The 21820-nt window shown below is 54.5% G+C and overlaps 1 protein-coding gene and 1 non-coding gene across 4 annotated transcripts in view; both read left to right on the forward strand.

Annotated features, from left to right (window-relative positions):
• PTCH2 (patched 2) overlaps positions 1-10770 on the forward strand; it is a 17475-nt gene extending 6705 nt beyond the window's left edge. For 2 of the 3 annotated variants that reach the window (XM_045291968.1, XM_004699477.3), the window contains 20 exons: positions 2756-2945; positions 3040-3109; positions 3270-3361; positions 3822-4017; positions 4687-4808; positions 4953-5100; positions 5185-5316; positions 5396-5551; positions 5642-5734; positions 5957-6082; positions 6193-6311; positions 6522-6867; positions 6984-7296; positions 7375-7517; positions 7623-7803; positions 7897-8177; positions 8247-8384; positions 9487-9629; positions 9722-9821; positions 10031-10770. In XM_045291968.1, coding sequence (XP_045147903.1) covers positions 2756-2945; positions 3040-3109; positions 3270-3361; positions 3822-4017; positions 4687-4808; positions 4953-5100; positions 5185-5316; positions 5396-5551; positions 5642-5734; positions 5957-6082; positions 6193-6311; positions 6522-6867; positions 6984-7296; positions 7375-7517; positions 7623-7803; positions 7897-8177; positions 8247-8384; positions 9487-9629; positions 9722-9821; positions 10031-10294 — 3353 coding nt within the window. In that variant the 3' untranslated portion in view covers positions 10295-10770. Of the gene's footprint in view, positions 1-2755; positions 2946-3039; positions 3110-3269; positions 3362-3821; positions 4018-4686; positions 4809-4952; positions 5101-5184; positions 5317-5395; positions 5552-5641; positions 5735-5956; positions 6083-6192; positions 6312-6521; positions 6868-6983; positions 7297-7374; positions 7518-7622; positions 7804-7896; positions 8178-8246; positions 8385-9486; positions 9630-9721; positions 9822-10030 lie in introns of those variants that run through there. The other variant, XM_045291967.1, reaches the window with a different exon arrangement.
• A 7286-nt stretch (positions 10771-18056) lies between these two features.
• Positions 18057-18172, forward strand: LOC115870178. Its single transcript, XR_004046551.1, has one exon. It is a non-coding gene; the product is annotated as a U5 spliceosomal RNA (small nuclear RNA).
• Positions 18173-21820: the final 3648 nt, after the last annotated feature.

Genomic DNA, 21820 nt, shown 5'->3' on the forward strand with positions numbered 1-21820 from the left:
GAGAGTGAGTGAGTGACTGAGAGTGAGTGAGTGACTGAGAGTGAGTCGGTTTTTACTTTCTTACTTGACTGTGGAGGCGCTAGAACAGCGGTTCTCAACCTGTGGGTCTCGACCCCTTTAGGGGATCTAACAACCCTTTCACAGGGGTTGCCCGATTCATAACAGTAGCAAAATTACAGTGATGAAGTAGCAACGAAAATAATTTTATGGTTGGAGGGGTCACCACATCATGAGGAACTGTATTAAAGGGTCGCGGCATTAGGAAGGTTGAGAACCATTGCTCTAGAATCTACTGCAAGCTTCTACACATTTTTTAATAAAAAAAAACAATGGCAGGCCAGTGGCCGTCAAGTTGATTCCAGCTGTTGGCTGCCATCCCCTGGGTGGCAGAGAGCTGTGCTCCATGGGGTGTCTGTGGTTAATTTTCCCAGCAGTAGGCCACAGGGCCCTTCCGCAGAGGCGCCTCTGGGTGAACTGGAACCTCCAGCTTTTAGCAGCCAAACAGGTGAATGCCCCCGGCCCCACCCAGAGACTCCTCTGCATTGAGCCCTCCGTCTTCCTCCCAGGCCGTCACCCTCAGTGCTGGGCCTCGAAAGCCCTGCCCTGCCTTCTTCCCCTGGCCAACCCCTATCCATCCTGCACTTGCACAGAATACGCTTGTGATGGGAAAATCAAGTCCGTTTACCCTCTGCTCTACACTTCCCACCATGATTCCTACTTCACCCAGAAAGCCTGAGCCCCTACAAAAGCTCATAGACCCTTTCTTGCCAGTGACATTTCTGGACCAAAGATGATGGGCATTTCTGAGGGCCTTGATACATAGTGCAATATTGCATTTCTCTCTGAACCGTACAAAAGTATTCTCCTGTGGTGGTCTAGAATGCACTCCTGTAAGCCAGCAGTGGGCGCTTTCATTTGTTTAATCTTGACTGAGTTCATACATGATCATGAGCTGTTTTTAATTAGTATCTATAGGATGATCTGCAAAGTTGAAATTCTTTTGTTGACTAGCCAGTTATATCCTCCCTTTTATACAAACAGAGAAGCGTGAAACCGTGCTGCTCAGTGGCACTGTAGGCAACAAGGTCTTTTCGAGGCGTGATTATTGCTAATTGTTTTGGGTTTTTAAATTGCTAATTGGAAAGCACTTTTAAAAGGTCTTGTTTTGGATGTCTTCCCCTGATCTCCCACCTTCTCCCCACCCGTTTTCCTCCAGTCCTTTCCCATTCTGCCATCACTTCTTTCCTCCCACCCACTCAAACTCACCGCTGACCACTCGATGCCGACCCACCGTGACCCTACAGGACAGGGTAGACCTGCCCCTGGGAGGTTCCAAGACGGTGACTCTTCACAGGAGCAGAGAACCCTGTCTTTCTCCCGAGAAGCGGCTAGTGGTTTCAACCGCACAGTTAGCAACCCAACGTGTAAACACTACTCCACCAGGGGCCTCCCTCCACCAACTACTGGCCAATAACTCCCTACTGGTACCGACTGTGTGCAGGCCGCATCCTCAGTCCTTGGATGGCATGAATTTTCATTCTACACTAACCCACTCAGGTGGGCATCGTCCCCGTTTACACTTGAAGCAGCTGAGGCTCAGACTAAGCAGTTTGCAGAGGCATCGACCAAGTGTCAGTGCGGGAGCCAAGCCAGGTCTGTGTGTGCGGGCTGTCTCTTCCTGCCTGCACGATACACCCAGTGGATGGCTCTCCTTTTCTCTTCTCCGTTTATTTTTCCCTGTCAGAATCCTATGTCTCCCTTGGAGAATTTGTATGTTACATTCTCAACGTTTCTTTCTCCTGTTTCCTTTTGAGATGGGAAGCGGGCAGGGTTCCTTGGTCCTCCTCAGGAAACCCACTCGGGGTGGGGAAGCTGATCTCTGCCATCCTCGCTCCCTCCGTGTGGCCCCTTCATGGCGGCCTGAGGCTGCAGGGAGGATGGGGAGAGGGCTTCTGAACAGGGCAGAAGAAAAAGGTCAAGGTGAGGGTCTGACAGGAGAGGGCAGGGGTGGGCTGTGTGAGGCGGTGTCCTGAAGGGGAGGGCCAGGAACGGGAGGGAGAACACAGAGAAGTCTGTGTTGGTGGGGTTACCAAAGGGTTTGGGGCTGTCTGAGTGAGAGTGTATGGATTTAGGGAGCAGGATGGGTGCAGAGTCTTGGAGAAGCTATACCTGTGGGCCCCAGAGGTGGCAGGGACCACCAGAAGAGGCCCCAGAGAGCATGACTCTGCCGTCAGCAGAAGGCAGGGCTTAAGGGATTTGAAGATCCAGGAGACAAGGCAGGCTTGTCTGGATCCTGCCTTCCCAGGGCCCTTGAGTTCCCTCTCCCTGAGGGAGGTACAGTCTATTCAGAACAGGCTGGCCCTCCCCTTTAGTGTCACATGGGCCCGATGAGACAGGACTGTCTTCAGAATAGCTGTGTGATATTCATCGCTGGTGAGGGCCCGGAGCCCAAGACTTCTCTTTTGAGGAACCCATTCCAATGGAAAATTCCCTATCAGCCCAGCCCTCCTTACCCTCTCCACCGCACCAGAGAGGGTCTGAGCCAGCACACTGACCTGTCACTTCTAAGTTATGTGCCCCAAACCCAGCCCTTCTACTTCATGCCTCCTCAGCCCACCCAAGAGAGCCCTAAACCACCCTTCCCAGCCGAGGGGGCCAGCCAGGGTGGAAAGGACAGGCGGGCTCAGGGTGAGCACTGCCGCTCCCCCGGACCCCGAGGTGCCTTCCCCACAGCCTCTCCTCCCATCTGTGGCAGTGGGCAGCCGGGTGAACCAGGAGCTGCACTACACCAAGGAGAAGCTGGGGGAAGAGGCTGCGTACACCTCCCAGATGCTGATTCAGACGGCGCGCCGGGACGGGGAGAACGTCCTCACGCCCGAGGCGCTCGGCCTCCACCTCCAGGCAGCCCTCAGTGCCAGCAAAGTCCAAGTCTCGCTCTACGGAAAGTGAGTGGCTGTGCCCCGGCTGCTGCCCTCAGGGGGGCCCTGGCAGGTGACCCCTATGCCTCTCTGCTGACCCCTGTGTCCCTGGCTGTTCCAGGTCCTGGGATTTGAACAAAATCTGCTACAAGTCAGGAGTCCCCCTCATTGAAAATGGGATGATTGAGCGGGTGAGTGTCCAGCGCTGTCCGGGAGACAGATGACGTGGAGCCTTCTCTCCGGTCGAGGACGGTTCAGACGCTCCCAGAGGCTAACGGGCGGGTGGGATCGGGGGAGACCATGGGCACCCTACAAAGATTCGACTGATGTGTCCGGGGGTGTCCCTGGCAGATGATCGAGAAGCTGTTTCCGTGTGTTATCCTCACTCCCCTCGACTGCTTCTGGGAGGGAGCCAAGCTCCAGGGGGGCTCTGCCTATCTGCCGTAAGTGCCCCCTCCCTGCTCCCGAGTCCCTGCTTCAGCAACTCTGGGGGATCCCTTGAAAGGAAGGGGGATGTCCATCCACCCAAAGTCCTAGTCCTCTTCATGCCAGGGTCAGGGGTCGGCCCCCACAAGTCTGTCCACAGCTCCTTCTCTAGCCCCTGAGATGGAGGGCGCGACCAAAAATCTGTCAAGTCTCAGGGAAGACTCTGGGAAGGAAGGGAAGCTGGCTAGGTGCCCAGACCAGAAAGAAATCATTACAGGTATTGGAGCCAAAGATAGATGGCTGGGCAAGAGGCCAGGGGCTTTTCTGGCCCCGTCTGTGTATTACTTACTGCCCGTCCTGATGTCTGTCTCAGCCCATGCACCTAGTGCAACCTGGGAATTCTGGATGGGAGGAGGTGGGAGACAGCATGGGTCCCTGATGCCCACCCACCCTGGGCTTCCCCCCCACACACTCCAGGGGCCGCCCCGATATCCAGTGGACCAACCTGGATCCAGAGCAGCTGCTGGAGGAGCTGGGTCCCTTTGCCTCCCTCGAGAGCTTCCGGGAGCTGCTAGACAAAGCACAGGTGGGCCAGGCCTATGTGGGGCGGCCCTGCCTGCACCCCGATGACCTCCACTGCCCAGCTAGTGCCCCCAACCATCAGAGCAGACAGGTAGGTTCCAGCCCAGGGCGGGGCTTGTACTACTCCCCCACGAGTCTTCTGTTCCTCTGCCCCCAATTTCCCTCATTGTGACCCCGCCCCAGTTGTCAGGCACCTAGAAAGTTCCCTTTCCACAGAGGAGTTTCCCTAAGGGACCCAGTGAGTTCCAGACAATGCTAGATTTTATCACAATGAACGTGTGCTGGGAACGTACAAACACGGGAGCCAAGTACTCCTGTTACACCTTACTTCCCAAGTATGCACGTGGCCCTGTGAACATGGTACCCAGGCAACCCTGCTGCTGTGGAGTCCAGACTGGCTCTTAGCGACCCATTAGGAGCAGGGCTGTCCCGGGAGGTTTCCAGGGCTGTCCTTTTGGTGGAAGCAGACTGGTGGGTTCCAACCCCCATCCTTCCCTTTAGCAACTGAGCACTTGAACCACTGCACCACCAAGGGCCCTTTGTGGACCCCAAACCCACCAGCTATGCCAGCCCCTCCCAGTAACCACCTCTTTCTCGTTCTGTGGCCCCTGCTTCCTCTTGTGGCCACCTTCTACAAGTACCAGCCTGTCCCTTCCAGGGTAGGCAAGAGCTGCCGCAGGCCAGGTTCCTGGAGGTGTGAGGCCAGGGACCCCTGTCATCCACAGCTGGAGTAACAGAGCCCCTCCCCTGCCCCCTCTAGCCTCCCAACGTGGCTAAAGAGCTGAGCGGGGGCTGCCACGGCTTCTCCTACAAGTTCATGCGCTGGCAGGAGGAACTGCTGCTTGGAGGCATGACCAGAGACCCTCAAGGTCAGCTTTTGAGGTAGGGCCTCCCTTGGGAGTTGGTGAGGGGACCCGGGCATGGGAATGCACACTCTGGTGCCAGGCAGCTGGCCCCATGAGAGAGCCAGCTCTGACCTCTAGTTCTCTGGGACCTCCCCCCCCCACACACACACACACACCCCAGCGCCGAGGCCCTGCAGAGCACCTTCCTGCTGATGAGTCCCCGACAGCTGTACGAGCACTTCCGGGGCGACTACCAGACACATGACATTGGCTGGAGTGAGGAGCAGGCCGGCGCCGTGCTGCAGGCCTGGCAGCGGCGCTTTGTGCAGGTCTGTGGTCCGGCTCAGGGTGGGGGCTGCCTCAGACTCCTCCTCCTCCTCCTCCCCCTGCTCAAACCCACCGTGTCTCTCCAGCTGGCCCAGGAGGCCCTGGCGGAGAACGCCACCCAGCAGATCCATGCATTCTCCGCCACCACCCTGGATGACATCCTGCGAGCCTTCTCTGAAGTCAGCACCGCCCGCCTGGTGGGAGGCTATCTGCTCATGGTGGGTGCTGCCCCCCACCCGCCCCCACCCGAGCACACCCTGGGAAACCCCCGTGTGAGACATGCCCTCTCTCCCGAAGCTGGCCTATGCCTGCCTGACGATGCTGCGGTGGGACTGTGCCCAATCCCAGGGTACCGTGGGCCTGGCCGGGGTGCTGCTGGTGGCCCTTGCCGTGGCCTCGGGTCTGGGGCTCTGCGCGCTGCTCGGCCTCGCCTTCAATGCCGCCACCACCCAGGTACACCAGGGCCCCAGGGCACGCTCGGGGCCCTACAGTCCACAGCCCAGCGCCACACTCCCTTCAGCAGCGGCCCCTCTGCCCGTCCAGGTGCTGCCCTTCTTGGCGTTGGGCATCGGTGTGGATGACGTCTTCCTGCTAGCACATGCCTTCACTGAGGCTCCCCCAGGCACCCCACTGCAGGTGAGCCCCAGCTTCCATCCTGTCCCCCTCGGAGAAGGGTGAAGATCCTTGAGGTTCAGTGACCACCTCAGGCCGGCAGTGAACTTCTCTGGGCCTCAGGCTCCCCATCTGTAAAGAGCCCTTGTAGCCCTCAGAGCAGGTTGCTTAGAGCAGTCCAGACAGGCTTGTTACTTAGTCTCACCCACCTTCACCGCCGCGCCCCCTGCCCTCGTCCCTGTGCAGGAGCGCACCGGTGAGTGTCTGCAGCGCACCGGCACCAGCGTGGCGCTCACATCCATCAACAACATGGTCGCCTTCTTCATGGCCGCCCTGGTGCCTATCCCTGCACTGCGCGCCTTCTCTCTGCAGGTGAGGCCTCTCACGGGGACCCAGCTGGCTCGCTGCGGGTCGGGAGGGGGACGGCGCTGGCCCTGGGGCAGGGTTCATCCAGCCTTTGTGCCCCTCTTGTCCACCCCCAGGCAGCCATAGTGGTTGGCTGCAACTTTGCAGCCGTGATGCTTGTCTTCCCAGCCATCCTCAGCCTGGACCTGCACCGGCGCCACTGCCAGCGCCTCGATGTGCTGTGCTGCTTCCCTAGGTACCCCCGCTGCCCCTCGCAGGCCCCCTTCCTCCCGGCCCCGCCCCGGCCTGCTTGCCCCGCCCACTCCAGGCCCGCCTTCCTCCTGGCCCCTCTCCAGCCTGCTTGCCCCGCCCACTCCAGGCCCGCCTTCCACCCTGGGCCCGCCCCCACCCCCACCCCTGCCTGCCTCGCCCCAGCATCCCAAGTCATCCTCTTGTGCCTTTGCAGCCCCTGCTCCACCCGAGTGATTCAGATCCTGCCCCAGGAGCTGGGGGACAGGGCAGTTCCCATGGGCATCACCCACCTGACCACCACGGTACAGACCTTTACCCACCATGATGCCAACAGCCAGCATGTGGTCACCATCCTGCCTCAGGCCCACCTGGCACCCCTACCTTCAGACCCACTGGGCTCTGAGCTCTTCAGCCCAGGAGGGTCCACACGGGACCTTCTAGGCCAGGAGGAGGGGACAAGGGAGAAGACAGCCTGCAGGTCCCTAGCCTGTGCCCACTGGAACCTGGCCCATTTTGCCCGCTATCGGTTTGCCCCCGTGCTGCTCCAACCACACAGCAAGGTTAGCTCCAAGGCTGACCGGATGGGTCAGGCCAAGGCCTGACTGTCCCAGGGCCTCAAGGCGGGTGGAGGGGCTGCGGGGCCCCCAGGCTCTCGCTGAACTGCCATTTCCCACAGACCCTGGTGCTGGTGTTCTTCGGTGCTCTCCTGGGCCTGAGTCTTTACGGAGCGACCCTGGTGCAGGATGGCCTGGCCTTGACCGACGTGGTGCCTCGGGGCACCAAGGAGCATGCCTTCCTGAGCGCCCAGCTCAGGTACTTCTCCCTGTATGAGGTCGCCTTGGTGACCCAGGGTGGCTTCGACTACGCCCGCTCCCAGCGCGCCCTCTTCGATCTGCACCAGCGTTTCAGTTCCCTCAAGGCTGTGCTGCCCCTGCCCGCTACCCAGGCCCCGCGCACGTGGCTGCACTACTACCGCAACTGGCTCCAAGGTCAGAGTGAGGGCACCACGGGGAGCGGGGGTGGAGAAGCCCTGGGCCGCAGCCCAACACCCTCTCCGTTCTCCCCAGGAATCCAGGCTGCCTTCGACCACGACTGGGCTTCGGGGCGCATCACCCGCCACTCCTACCGCAATGGCTCTGAGGACGGGGCCCTGGCCTACAAGCTGCTCATCCAGACCGGGGACGCCCAAGAGCCACTGGACTTCAGCCAGGTGTGGAGCAGGCTGGGGGCCGGGCAGCAGGGCACGGGGCCAAGCCTGGGGAGCGAGGCAACTGGGGCTGCCCCGACCCACTGGCAGCTCTCTCTGCCTCTGCAGCTGACCACCCGACAGCTGGTGGACCAGGAGGGCCTAATTCCCCCGGAGCTCTTCTACATGGGGCTGACCGTGTGGGTGAGCAGCGACCCCCTGGGCCTGGCAGCCTCGCAGGCCAACTTCTATCCGCCGCCCCCCGAGTGGTTGCACGACAAGTACGACACCACCGGGGAGAACCTTCGTAGTGAGTCTGGGGGCACCTGGTGAGAGCATCGGCCTCAGCCCACGCCAGCCCTGCCCCTGGCCGCCCATGCTTACTGCCCCCTCTCTCCCGCAGTCCCGGCTGCCCAGCCTCTGGAGTTTGCCCAGTTCCCCTTCCTGCTACGTGGCCTCCAGGAGACTGCGGACTTCGTGGAAGCCATTGAGGGGGCCCGGGCAGCGTGTGCGGAAGCAGGCAGGGCCGGGGTGCGTGCCTACCCCAGTGGCTCCCCCTTCCTCTTCTGGGAGCAGTACCTGGGCCTGCGGCACTACTTCCTGCTGGCTGTCTGCATCCTGCTCCTCTGCACCTTCCTCGTCTGCGCCCTGCTGCTGCTCAGCCCCTGGACGGCCAGCCTCGTGGTGAGTGCGCCCCGCCTGGCCCCCTGCGCTTCCCCTGCTGGGGGCCTGGCTGAGCCCTGCCCTCCCCAGGTGCTGGTCCTGACAATGATGACCGTGGAGCTCTTTGGCATCATGGGTTTCCTGGGCATCAAGCTGAGTGCCATACCTGTGGTGATCCTCGTGGCCTCTGTGGGCATCGGAGTTGAGTTCACAGTCCACGTGGCCCTGGTGAGCTGCTCAGGCCCCTGGGGGGCTGGGGGGGGGGCCGGGTCAGCTCTTACTGATTTCAGTAGAAATTCATCAAGTACCTACTCAGTACAGGGGCTCCTGGGACGGGTCTCTAATGACACTGTATGTAATCCTTACTTTCAAAGGAGTGTGGTCTCGGGGTTAATCAGAGTTGGGCAACAGACAAATGGGCAGGCAGGTAGTTCCACTGAGCAAAGACAGGACTTTCTACTCCTGTAAAGAGTCTCGGGAACCCACAGGGGCAGTTCCAGCCTGTCCTATAGGGTCACTGTGAGCCTGCATCCACTCGACGGCAGTGAGTTGGGAGTTTTAGAGAAACTAGAACTGAAGAAGGCGTGAGCCTCCCTCTCCTAAGACTTCATGCTCCCTGGTGGGAAGTGTAGATGTGGGCACAGCACTGTACCCAGAGGAGCTGTGGCACCTACCCCCCAAATAACTCCCTTGAGAATAAAAACCCAGCCTTCAGAAAAATACAGGGAACTAGACATCCTGTCAGCTGCCACCCAGAGAGGCAGCTCTGGGCTTTCTATGCTCGACCTTCTAGACCAGGGCCTGGTGAGCTGTAAGGTCACTGTCCCTCCTGGCTCTGCCTCAACTCCACCATTGAAGCACTTGCAGCCAGAGGTAGTAGGTGATGAAGGCAGGTAGCTGTGTTTCAATAAGACATGGGCAAAAACAGCTGACGGGCTGTAGGGTACTGACCCCTCTCTGCCTCTGGTCACCCCGGTGCCTGCTTCTTGGCTATCCCCATGCACTTGGGTCTCTGGTCATAAAGCAACAGTTCTCAACCTGTGGGTCGTGACCCCTTTGGGGGTCGAATGACTCTCACAGGGGTCTCGAGATTCATAACAGTAGCAAAGTTACAGTGATGAAGTAGCAAAGGAAATAATGTTTTGGTTGGGGGTCACCACAACCTGAGGAATTGTATGAACGGGTCGCGGCATTAGGAAGGTTGAGAACCACTGCCATAGAGCTTTCCGTTGGCTGAGAGGGCCCTGGGGATGCAGGAGTGGGAACTGGGCCCCTGGCTGAGCTGGCTGTGGTCATGTGGGAACGGTTTGGGGACCCTTTATTCCTCCAGGGCTTCCTGACCACCCAGGGGAGCCGGGACCTGCGGGCGGCCCGGGCCCTGGAGCACATGTTCGCCCCAGTGACTGATGGGGCCGTCTCCACGTTGCTGGGTCTTCTCATGCTTGCTGGCTCCCACTTTGACTTCATTGTGCGGTAGGAGGGGCGGGGTAGGGGCGGGGCTCAGCCTGGGGGTGGGTGGAGCCTGCAGGCCGCAGGCTAACGGCCACCCCCACCCCACCCCCCAGGTACTTCTTCGTGGTGCTGGCTGTGCTCACGCTGCTGGGCCTCCTCCACGGACTAGTGCTGCTGCCCGTGCTGCTCTCCCTCCTGGGTCCCCCACCGGAGGTAACTACGCCCCCAATTCACAGGGCCTCCCTTTGGGCATTGCCTGCTTCCCCCGGGGCCCTGTGCCCTGCACCCTTTCTGTTTTCTTTATGCGAATCCCCGCCACCTTTTAGGGCCCAGGGGAGGGGGCAGAGATGGTGCCAGGGAGCTGCCAAAGGGACAAGAGGCACCAGGAGCCCTAGAGCTCACTGGGCTGGTGTCCCCTCCAGGTGGTACAGGTGTACAAGGAGAGCCCAGAGGTCCTGAACCCCCCCACTCCACGAGGAGGGCTCAGGTGGGGGCCACCCACCACCCTGCCCCAGGGCTTTGCCAGAGTGACTACCTCCATGACCGTGGCCCTGCACCCACCTCCGCTGCCTGGTGCCTACACCCACCCAACTGCCGAGGAGCCTGCCTGGTCCCCTGCCGCCAACCCAGCTGCCAGCACCCCTGGCAGCCTCAGTCCCAGGGGACCCTGTGTGGCCACCAGGTGAAAGGGAGCTGACACCACTGAAGCAACAGCTCGAGTACTGAATTCAGGGTGACCCCTAGGGGGTCCTGCTGCTACTGTGCATCATCGCCCCCACCTCAATTCTCATGCTCAGCCATCCTGGAGCTCCTTGGTCCCCACCCACCCAGGCTGTGAGTGGACCCGCACCTCCCAGGCCCTGTGTGAGTGGAGTGTATCTCTTTCGGGGGCGAGAACCTGCGTGTGAGTGAGCAGATGTGCACCTTGTGTGTGAGAAGTGCCTGACCCTGGAGGGGCAGTTTGAAGCTGCAGTGCAGCCCTCCCCTCCCCCCTGCCCCTCACTGCTTGGTGACCCTCCCTACAGGAAGGCCCTTTATCCCTGTCTACCTTCTGTCACCTAAATTATTTATATGGAGAGGTTTATTTTTGTAGTTTGAATAGACGTTAGCTCTGCGGAAAATTTTATTTTCAAGAGTAAAATATATTCTCTGAACGACATCATCTCGGAGGATTCTCGTGCCTGTCTTTCTGCCGGCAGACTTGGGAGTTGGCCGGTGTGGCTTCCACAGTGGTGGCGGCGTGGCGGGGCCTGAGGCCCAGGGAAAGAGAAGATCCGCTTTCTGAATCCTCATTGCAGCAGCTTTGGCCTGGGAGGTTTAGTCACCAAGCGAGTGACGAAGAGAAGCAACCAGTATCCATCCTTTGGTCAGATGCTTGGCGATAGGATCTGAGTCAGTGCTCACAAAGGATGCAAACTCGGGTGTGTGGGGGGGTATCACTCAAGCCCTGTTGGGAGCCTCAGAGCCATAACCCAGCCCCCCCTGCCCCTGCGGGCTCATCACCCCCTCCCTGTGCCTGGCTCTGGGAACCCAGGTGGCAGGGAAGCTGACAGGGAACAACACAGTTGAGGTTGTGAGGGGGGGGGAGCATTGATTAGGAGGTTTAAGGATAGAAAGGGCCAAGGGCTCACAGCCACCTCCCTGGCTAAGATAGCTGGTGGCCTGGGGCCTCAGAGGTGGACACCAGGGGATGTGGTGGGGCAAGATCACCAGTCATAGTGACCGCACACATCAGAGGAGAGCTGCCTCCCAGGGTTCTCAACATAGATCACCAGGCCTTCTGTCCCCAAGTGCTACTCTTTCACCGCCATCAGGTTGAGCCCAACTCAGCAGCCTGTAGGCCTACAGTGTGGGGCAAAGTAGAGCCGCCGGCCCTCGTGAGATTCCCAGGATGTAACTCTCGGCAGTGGAACGCTCCGACGTCCTCCCACAGGGCAGCTGGTGGTTTCAGACTGCTGACCTTGCAGTTAGCCCAGTGCATAACCACTGCAACCCTGCGCTCCTGTGGGGAACTGCCCAGAAACTAAGAGTCTGCTTGTGAAATCAAGGGCTCTGGGTTAAAACTAAACTGATGGGCCCTGTTTTACTAAAACCTGGGTGACAGACCACACCCGGGGCCTAGAGAACGGAGCCTCTCCCCATGGGGTGGGGGAGGCCTCTTATCATCCTTCCCCAGCACTTGCCCGGGCTCCTCCTCAGCTGTTAACAGACACGTACACACCCTGCTTCCAGCCACCCACGCACCAAGTACAACCCCACCCCGAGAGCCCTGCCCTCCGACACGCCAACCCACCTCCAGGATCTGCTCCCCGCTAAAAGCCAGAGAGAAAATCGTAAAATAGAAAAAATGAAAACCTGTGAAACATGAGGGTGTGGCAAAAAGTACTGCTACAAATTCATAGAAACCTTTATTTAAAACATCAAAACATGAAACTATTATTTCTTGGCCAATCCTCCATCTGGGTCTCTACCCACCTGAAGGCAGTGTCTCCATCCCACCCTACCCCGAAGAACCCTGCCCCTTTGGTTTCCACCACGTCTGCACAGCCAAAGGGCTCCTTCAAGGGACTCGACCCATGTCTTTAAAAACGTTCTTTGAATCTGAGCAACAGAAAGTCTGAGGGGGCAAGTTGAGGGCTGCGAGGTTGGCCGGGCAAGGTTTCCCAACAAAATCCTCCCAGGACGACCTAGAAGAGGGAGCAGAGAAACCATTCCCTCCAGCCAGCTGCCCGGTCCTTTTCTCACCAAAGCAGACTTCCAAGTTCTTAAAGTTCCTTCATCGTGAGCCCCCATGCCCATCCTGTGTGCTCCAAGAAAATCCACCAAGACTACGCACTTGAGACGCCAACACCTGAGCTGACCTTTCTGCCTTGGGTTGTGCTGGCCCAGCCTCAGAAGCCACTCTTGATTAGACCTGGTTGTTGCTGGAAGGCACCCTAAGGAGGCTGAGCAAGTGTACAGCTGGGAGGACTTGCCTGCAGCCGTCGCTGACGGCAGACACATGCTCTAGCACGTGGTGTTTGGAATAAGTCACGCATGTGTTCTGAAACAGGTAGTGGTTACCCATTGGGCTGTGATCCACATGGCCGGCAGTTTGGAACTACTAGCAGCTCTGTGGGAGAAAGACTGGGTTTTCTACTCCTGTAACCAGTTACAGTCTCCGAAGCCCACAGAGGGTCACGATAAGTCACCCTGGACCTGACGGCAGCGAGTTTGGTTTTATCTGAAACAAGAGCCCCGATGGCGTCGTGAGTCTGAGTTGGGCTGCTAACTTCAAAATCAGTAGTTCTAAACCAGGAGTTCTAAACCAGATGTGGCTTTCTACTCCCCTAACGAGTTAGCTACCCTGTCCTGTCAGGTCCCCGTGAGTGGGAATTGACTAGGGGCAGTGAGTTTGTATGGAAAGCAAGACAAGCAGGCAGCAGGCTTGGAACCTAGAGGAGGAGGGGCATTCAGCACAGCCATGGGGCCTGAAGTGTTTGGGGAGGAGGCCCAGTGGCACGGTGGTTAGGCGCTCCGTGGCCAACAGAGAGGTGGGCAGTTGGAAACCAGCGGCTCTGTGGGAGGAAGATGTGGCCACCTGCTTCTGCAGAGACGTTCCGCCTCAGGAAGCCTGCGCCCCGTTCTCGTCTGCCCGTCCCACAGGGTCATGATGAATAGGGATGGGTCAGCCCTTCAAACCCCCAGCAGCTCTGTGTGAGCAGAGACCTGGGATCCGTGCTCATAAAAATGACAGCCTAGGAAACCCCGTAAGACCCAACATGCACTACCGCCATCACGTAGATCCGACTCATAGCAAACCCTGTGAGACAATAGAGCTCCCTGAGGTTTCCGAGGTGGGACATCTTTGTGGGGCAGACAGCCTCCTGGTCGCTCCCAAAGAAACGTGCCAACCTTGCAGTTAGCAGTTCAATGTCTCTCCCACAGCACCACCCCCAGAGCTCACCGTGAATTAATTGACCTCGTGGGACACTACAACAGCAGGGTTTGGGTTACAAAGTAGAAGGGGCTTGGGGGTCGGGGTGAACAGAAAGCTTACCAGGCTAGAATAGTATAACCTACTGAGCTACTTGGAGCCCTGGTGGTAGAGTGGTTACATGTTGGGCTACAATCGGCCTGGTCGGCAGTTCGGAACCAACAGCCTCTCCGAGGGAGAAGGACTAGGCTTTCTACCCCCAGTGTTGCCCTCAGGGTCTGCAGCTCCGTGAGACTTTTGTAAACATTCACAGTCTCAGAAACCCACAGGGGCAGTTCTCCCCTGCCCTAGGAGGTCACTATCAAGTCCAAATTGACTCCAGGCAGTGAGTTGAACACATTTATTTCTTCTATAACCCTGGAGGGAGTGGGGCTCCGAGGAGAAGAGGCCGGCTCCTAGAGCAGTGTTCCTCCAAGTGGGTGATACCGCCCCCTGCAGGGGTGTTTTTTTATTGCTGTGACTGACGCGAACCTTTAGCTAACCTTACTGAGCATGACAAACCATGGATAACCTTGAGAAGAATGGGGATCCCAGGACACTGCCTTCACTGTGTTCCTGAGGAACTTGTACCTGGATCAACAGGCAGTCGTTGGAACAGAACAAGAGAACGCGGCATGCTTTAAAATCAGAAAAGGTGTGCGACTGGGTCGTCTTCTCTCAGTCTGCATGCTGAGCAGATCATCAGAGACAGAAGCTGGCTTATGTGACGAAGAGTGGGGCATCGGGATTGGAGGAAGGCTAGGAACAACCTGCGATAAGCAGGTGACACAACCTGGCTTGCCGAACGTGAGGACTTGAAGGGAGCACTTGCTGATGAAGGTCGAGGATTGTGTAGCTTTCGGTATGGATTTTAACTCATTATAAAGAAGACCGACATCCTCACAATTGTACCAGGAGGTCACATGACGATAAATGGAGAAAAGGTTGACGTTGTCAAGGATTTTCGTCTTGCTTAAATCCACAATCAATGCTCATGGAAGCAGCCATCAAGAGATCAAAAGATGAGTTGAATTAAATAAATCTGTTGTACAAGAGCTCTTGAGAGTATTGAAAAAGAAAAAGATGATACTTTGAGGACTAAGATGTGCCTGACTCAAGCCCTGGTATTTCCAATCTCCTCATGCCTGTGAAAGCTGGTCATTGAAGAAGACCGAAGGGGGAGGGGGGAGACAGGGAGGGGAGAAAGAGGAGGAGGAGGAGGAGAAAGGATGCATTGAAGTGGGGTGCTACAGAAGAACACTGAAAGCACCCCGGACTGCTAAAAGGGCAAACCAGTCTGTCTCAGAAGTGCAGCCAGAGTGCTGCTTAGAGGCCAGGATGGGGGGACTCCATCCCACCTACTGGGGCGTGTTGTCACGAGAGACAGGCCCCTGGAGAAGGCCATCATGCTTGGTAAAGTGGAGGGCAGCAAAGGAGAGCAAGGCCCTCCGGGAGGTGGGTGGACACAGTGGCTGCAGCAACGGGCTCCCACACAGGAACAATGGTGAGGCTGGCGCAGGCCTGGGCAGGTCTCCTTCTCCTGTGCATAAGGTTGCTATGGGTCGGAACCAACCTAACTACAAGAACAATGATCGGGCATCGTGAATTGGGAAGATGAGAGTCTATCTTGTGGCAGGCTGTTCCCCCTCTAGCATTTTAAATGCCCTGGTTTGTATCAGAAATGACCTGGGCAACATTCACAAAAGACAAAAACAGCTCCAACACCCATCCACGGTTGAATGGGTAACAACATGTGGTCTATACATACAATGAAATGTTATCTAGGCCTAAGCATGCAGTTCTAACACGCTAAAATCATGGCTGGGGCCTTGAGAGCATGACGCTGAGTCAGATCATCCAGACCCAAAAGGACGAACACTGGTTTTGCTTCCCTCACAGGGAGCTCCAGGAGGCCAGTGCATCAGACAGAAAGTAGGTTAGTGGTTCTCCTGGGGAGCGAGCGGGGAGTCGCGCGTAATGGGTACAGAGGCGGGCGACGACAGCCCTTTGGAAACAAGGTGGTGGTGCGGGTTGCCCAGTATTGTGAGGATAATTGATGCCGCCCACCGAAGGTGCACTAAATGACTACGGTGGCAAGCGTTTGGGGTCATGTACATTTCCTAGCACAACAGTAATAAAAATGGCATGGTCATGTTGAAAACGTGAAAAGAAAGCGATCATTCTCAGTCCCACTCCTCTAAGAAATCGTTTCCCTGCCCCTGATCTTTTCCTGGGCTGAACCTGGGTGTTTTACTTAGTTGGGATCGTGACCCAGAGACACCCACAGCGATGGTACCTCAGCTCTCCAGGTCTCCTTCCTTTGCTCAAGGGAGCCAGACACGTGGAAGCGTAGGCCTGGTGCGGCAGCTGTGAAGAGTTTCCAGCCCCCAGGAGCGACCAACCCGAGTGGTCAGCCTTGGGACAGGTTCCAGCGCTGCTTGCAGGTGAGTGGACTCTAGTGTGGCACCTTTCTGACTCCAAGTTAACCTGTGCCCAACAAAGCAAAACCGTGCCTGGTTCTGTTTGGTTATGTGTCGATTAGTTCCATGTGCCAGCCCATCGTTGCAGGCACAGGGTCAATCCATGTCGCTGAGGATTGTCCTCTTCTTCACTGGTCTACTTTGCCAAGCACGATGTTCTTTCCTGGGGTCTGATCTCTCCCGGGAACACGTCCCAGCCTCCCATTCTCCCTTCTAAGGAGCACTCTGGTGATCCTATATTTGTCTGTTCTTCTGACAGTCCTGGACATGTTCTTTCTTTTTTAAATCATTTCTTGGGGGTTCTTACAGCCCTTATCACAATCCATCCATCCGTGTCAAGGACATTTGTACCTATGTTGCCATCCTCATTCTCTAAACATTTTCTTTCTACCTGAGCCCTTGGTGACACTTTCAGTACTCCTGATCAACAGCAGAATCCAAATGAATCAATTCCCCGGTCTTCTTTATTTATTGTCCAGTTTTCACATGCATGTGAGGCAATCAAAAGTGCCATGGCTTGAGTCAGGCGCATTTTAATCCTCAGATTGACCTCTTTGCTCTTCAACACTTGAACGAGGTCTGCCCAGTGCAAGAGTGTCCTTTGGTTTCTTGGCTGCTGCTTCCAGTAGCTCTGAGTGTAGATCGCAGTGAAAATGAAACCCGTGACAGCTTGGATCTTCTCTCCCTTTATCACGATGTTGTCTGTTGGTCCAGGTGTGGGGACTTTGCTTTACCATGAGCTGTAATCCACACTGAAAGCTGCAATCTTTGATTTTCATCAGCAAGTGCTTTAAGTCCTCCTTGATTTCCGCCAGCAGGGTTGTGTTGTCTGCATATGGCAGGTTACTAACAAGCCCCCCTCCAATCCTGCCCAGTCCACCTCCAGAAATGAGGACCTTAGCTTTCAAACGGAGTAAGTGTGGTGGAAGAAAACAACCCTTGTGGACACACGCCTTTCTTGCTTTTTAAGCAGGCAGTATTCCTTTGCTGTGTTTGAACCACGTGTACAGGTTCCGTGTGAGCACAAGGGAGTGTTCTGGAACTTCTGTTCTTTGCAATGTTACCCATTGTGTGTGATGATCCACACTGACAAATGCCTTTGCATAGTCAATAAGACACAAGTAAACAGCTGGTAGTCGTTGCTTTCAACCAAGATCCATCTGACATCAGCAGTAATATCCCTCATTTCACACCCTCTTCTGAATCCAGACTGAATTTCTGGCAACTTCCTGTCCATGTACAGTGGCAGCCATTTTAAAATTCTCTTCAACAAAATTTTACTGGCATGAGATATTAACGATACATGATTGATAACTGTTGATTTCTCTTGAGCCACCTTTCTTTGGAATGGGAACAAGTCAGTTGGCCAGGTACCTACCTACCTTCCAGGTTAACTGGCATGGCTTCCAGGACTGCATCAGCTTGTTGAAACATCGCAATCTATATTCCGCCAGTCCCTGGAGTCTGCTTTCCGCCATGCCTGCCTTCAGTGCACTTTGGACTCTGCGATACCACCGGTTCTTGTTCGTTGAACGCGTCCCTTAAGTGGCCCCAGAGCCCCGGTGTGTTTCATGCTGGCATAGGTTGATATACCCTAACAGGGGAACGAAGGATCCCAGCCCCTTGAGAGAGTACACCAGGCACCTACAGGGCACTTTTGTCTGCAAACGCAAGCGCGGAAGGCGGCGCGCAACTACAGGGCAGAGGAAAGGAGAGGCGTGGCCAAAGGATCCCGCCCATCACAGCTGGAGGCCCCGCCCCCGATCGGCACAAGGACACGCCCGGAGCCGCCAGTGATTTGCATATCCAGGGTGCCCCAGGAAAAGGACTCCACGCTATTTGAGTTCCATTCCCACGGACATTTCTCCACGAATGTGAAGACATAATATCTGCTAGAGGCAGGTGACACGTGTGAAATGCACGCAGTTAGCACGGAGAGCGTAGTCTGTTAACCACCATAAGTAAGTTAAGAGGTAGGACCCTCTGGGAGTTTGAAGCCCGAAACTCAGAAGTATACTCTGGTTTCTCTTCAAATCGTATAAATCTTTCGCCTTTTACTAAAGATTTCCGTGGAGAGGAACAATTATGAGTCTTTAACCAATTTTTTGATGCCTCGGTTTTCCGGGGCTCCATTTCATTGTTAAAGAGAAGAACCAAGTGTAGTTTACTCCAGAATGTGCTGTTAAGTGTACTTGAGTTCAGAATGGTATCATAAAAGGAGATGTTTTCTCTCAGAAAACATAGGAAGTACGCGGACCTCTGTGATCACGAGGTGCCGAAGGCGTCAGTTATCAAGCTTCAAAGAACAAGAAATCATGCCATTTGTGTGCTCACCTTCCTGACAGGATCGCTGAAGACAAAGCTGGTGCATCAGCAAATGTGGTGGATAAAGCTGAAAAGAAACAGCGTCTGGGGTCTTCAAAGGCTTGAAGGTGAACAGCAAACTCAGGTAAATCTAGCTCAGAAACAACAAATCCCACATGAATAGAAGCAGCCAGCCTGAGTGATCATGAGGTGTCGAAGGGCATCATCAGAGCCAAAAGTCCTATCATTGTGAATGAGGGGGAGTGCGGGGTGGAGACCCAAAACCCATCTGTGGGCAATTGCACATCCCCTTAAGAAAGGGTCGCAGGGAGGAGAGGAGCCAGAGTGCAATGTAGCAACGATGAAACATACAGCTTTCCTCTAGTTACTGTTTCCTGCCCCCACCCCCCAAAAATCATGATCCCAATTCTACCTTACAAATCTGGCTAGACCAGAGGACGTACATTGGTACAGATAGGAACTGGGAATCCAGGGAGGATGATCCCTTCAGGACCAGTGGTGAGAGTGGCAATACTGGGAGTTGGGTGGAAAGGGGGAACTGATTAATTACAAGGATCTACATATAACCTCCTCCCTGGGGGACGGACAACAGAAAAGTGGGTGAAGGGAGACGTCGTCGGACAGGGCAAGATATGACAAAATAATAATTTATAAATTATCAAGGGCTCATGAGGGAGAGGGGGGTGCAGGGAGAGAGGGGAAAGAATGAGGAACTGATGCCAGGGGCTTAGGTGGAGAACAAATGTTTTGAGAATGATGAGGGCAATGAATGTACAAATGTGTCTTACCCAATTGATGTATGTATGGATTGTGATGAGTTGTATGAGCCCCTAATAAAATGATTAAAAAGTGTTCTTTTTACAGTGCTTGTCTTAGACATCTGGGACCACGGGCTGGTCCTTAATACTGCCCACATCTGTTGACAGTGGAGCGCTTTTCTTCATTTGCCAATTCCATAGAGATACAAGGTGAAGATTGAAACATGCCATGCCAATCAGTCACATTCGAGCATGTGCTGTAACCAAACATGTTTTATCCATTTCCATGCTACCAAACCTGTTACTCACACAAAACGTGATTCTGACTCACAGCCACACTATGCCCGTGTGTCCCCGACTGAGAATCTCTGCCAGTGCACCAGCTTATCTTTCTCCTGCAGAGCAGCATCATGGTTTTCTGAAATGCTGACCTCGCAGTTAACAGCTCAAAGCAAAACCTGTAACCCGCTATGCCATCAGGTCTCTAATACAGAACTGCCTCATATGGTTTTCTAGGCTCTATTTCTTTAAGGAAGCTAACTGCCACTTCTCTCGCCTACACAGGGTAGTTGGTAGATTCTGACCGCCAATGCCATTGCTACTACCCTGGTTCAAAAACCTCTGCCTGGATTACAATAAACTCCTAACTTCTCCATGAACCACTCTTGCCCCTTCTCTCCCATCCTATCCCATCCCCTTCACCATAATCCTCTCCACAGAAGCCAAATCGATTTTTTAAAGCGAATTTACTCACACAAACAACACTCTTGCACAGGACCCTACAATGCCTTTTCTCAGGACACATGGCTCCTGCCCTCTTCCTTCAAATGCTCTTACCAGAGGCCTTCGTGCATCCAGCTGTATGAAAAAAGGCCTCACTCCTACACCGGCTTATCCTCTGAACCTGTTTTATTTTTCTTCACAGTACAAACTACTCTCTGAAATTATGTTGTTGTTAGCTAGCATCAACTCAGCTATGACTCATGGCAACCTTATATTTAACAGAACGAAGCCTGAAAGTATATCATTTATTTCTTGTCTATTGTCTTTTTTCCCCACTAGAAAGTAAGCTTGATGAAGCTGGAACTTTACCTAATTTGTTTTCTGATGTATTCCACAACCCAAAAGCAAGGCCTAGCTCATGAGCACTCAATATTGTGAAACAAATGAACATATTGAATTTATTTCCCAAGCATTTAATTTCTAACCACGTTACAAAAGTATCTTCTTCCTAAGAACTCTACCAAGTGAGTTCTACTCTACTAGAACTCTCCGTTCTCATCAACTAGGAAACTAAGACAGAGAGAGGCATGCACTGCTACCTTTTCTTTTAACAAAAGAAATGATGCCCTATGCCCTTATCAATGAAGATAATAGGCATCTTTTTACAATTACTGTAGTAATAAACCATCGTTAATTGGTCATCTGTTGATGGACAAGGAGCCCTAGTGGTATGGTGGGCTACAAGTGGGGCTGCTAACCAAGCACAAGGTCGGCAGTTTGGACCCACCAGCTGCTCCCCAGGAAAAAGATGAGGCTGTCTATTCTTGTATAGATTTAGTCTCAGAAATCATTGGGAGCAGTTCTACACTGTTCTGTAGGATCACTGTGAGTAAGAATCCACTTGATGGTAGTGGGTTCTATTGATGAAATATAGGTTCTTTCCAATTATTACCCCCACACTGCCGCTGCTACAGAATTGGTACTATTATAGATAACCATATTTTCAGACTTGAGACAATCTCAGATAACTCTTTAATCCATGTGGAATGTATTATATAAAGTCTTTGAGACAAAATCTTTGTTTTTCCAAGTGATCAATTATCCTTTATTTTAGATTGATGCCATATTGCTCTTCTTTCATCGTTTTAAAACCCTGCTGTTGTCCAGTCTAGTCTAACTGCTCCACACAGAACTGATCCTTAGGGAAGGCTGAATTCTGCAGAAGCAGGTTGCCAGGCCTTCTTTCTTCCATGGTGTCGCTGGGTGGGCTCAAACCTCCAACCTTTAGGTTAGCTGGTGAGCACACACCATTTGCACCACTGGAGGAGTCTTTATGGAATAAAGTGGCATTCACATAAGAACATAAAGCCATTCACTTAGCATTTGCAGAGCGTGGATCAGGTGATAGGGTCAGGGAAGAAGAATGAACAGGGGCACCACTCCAAGAATTTTTCTCCAGTAAGATTCAGGTCCTGCAAAAGACGCATCTGAAGGGGCAGCACCACAAAAAGTCTCCAATACCCTTAAGGAAATCCGGAGCCAGAGGACTAGCGGCTGCAGTGGTTTCCTAGACAGCAAACCTTTACTGGAACAGACAACCTCATTTCTGGGGCCGAGAGACTGGTAGGTGTGAACGTCCAACCTTGAGGTTAGCAGCAAAATAGCCAACCCACAATGCCACCAGTGGCTACAGGAAGAGTAAATATATGCCAGTTAAGCCACTTTTGGAGGGGTCATATTTTGTACTGAAGGCAATGGGGGATACTGAAGAGCTTAATCGTGGGGAAAGGACGATTGTAAGACCGGAATTGTAAATGATCTGGCTTCAGTGTGGGAAATGGACTGAGGGAGAGGCGGATGGAGTGAAAACAGAAAGGGTAATTAATTAGCACCTATGACAGCAGTCCCTTAAACTGACAGGCTGGCTCAATCCAGGGAGGATAAAACCAAACCAACTGGAAAGGTCGCTGA

This window comes from Echinops telfairi, unplaced genomic scaffold (assembly GCF_000313985.2).
Source record: "Echinops telfairi isolate 266 unplaced genomic scaffold, ASM31398v2 ScPeMD7_443;HRSCAF=831, whole genome shotgun sequence".
Lineage (NCBI taxonomy): Eukaryota > Metazoa > Chordata > Mammalia > Afrosoricida > Tenrecidae > Echinops > Echinops telfairi.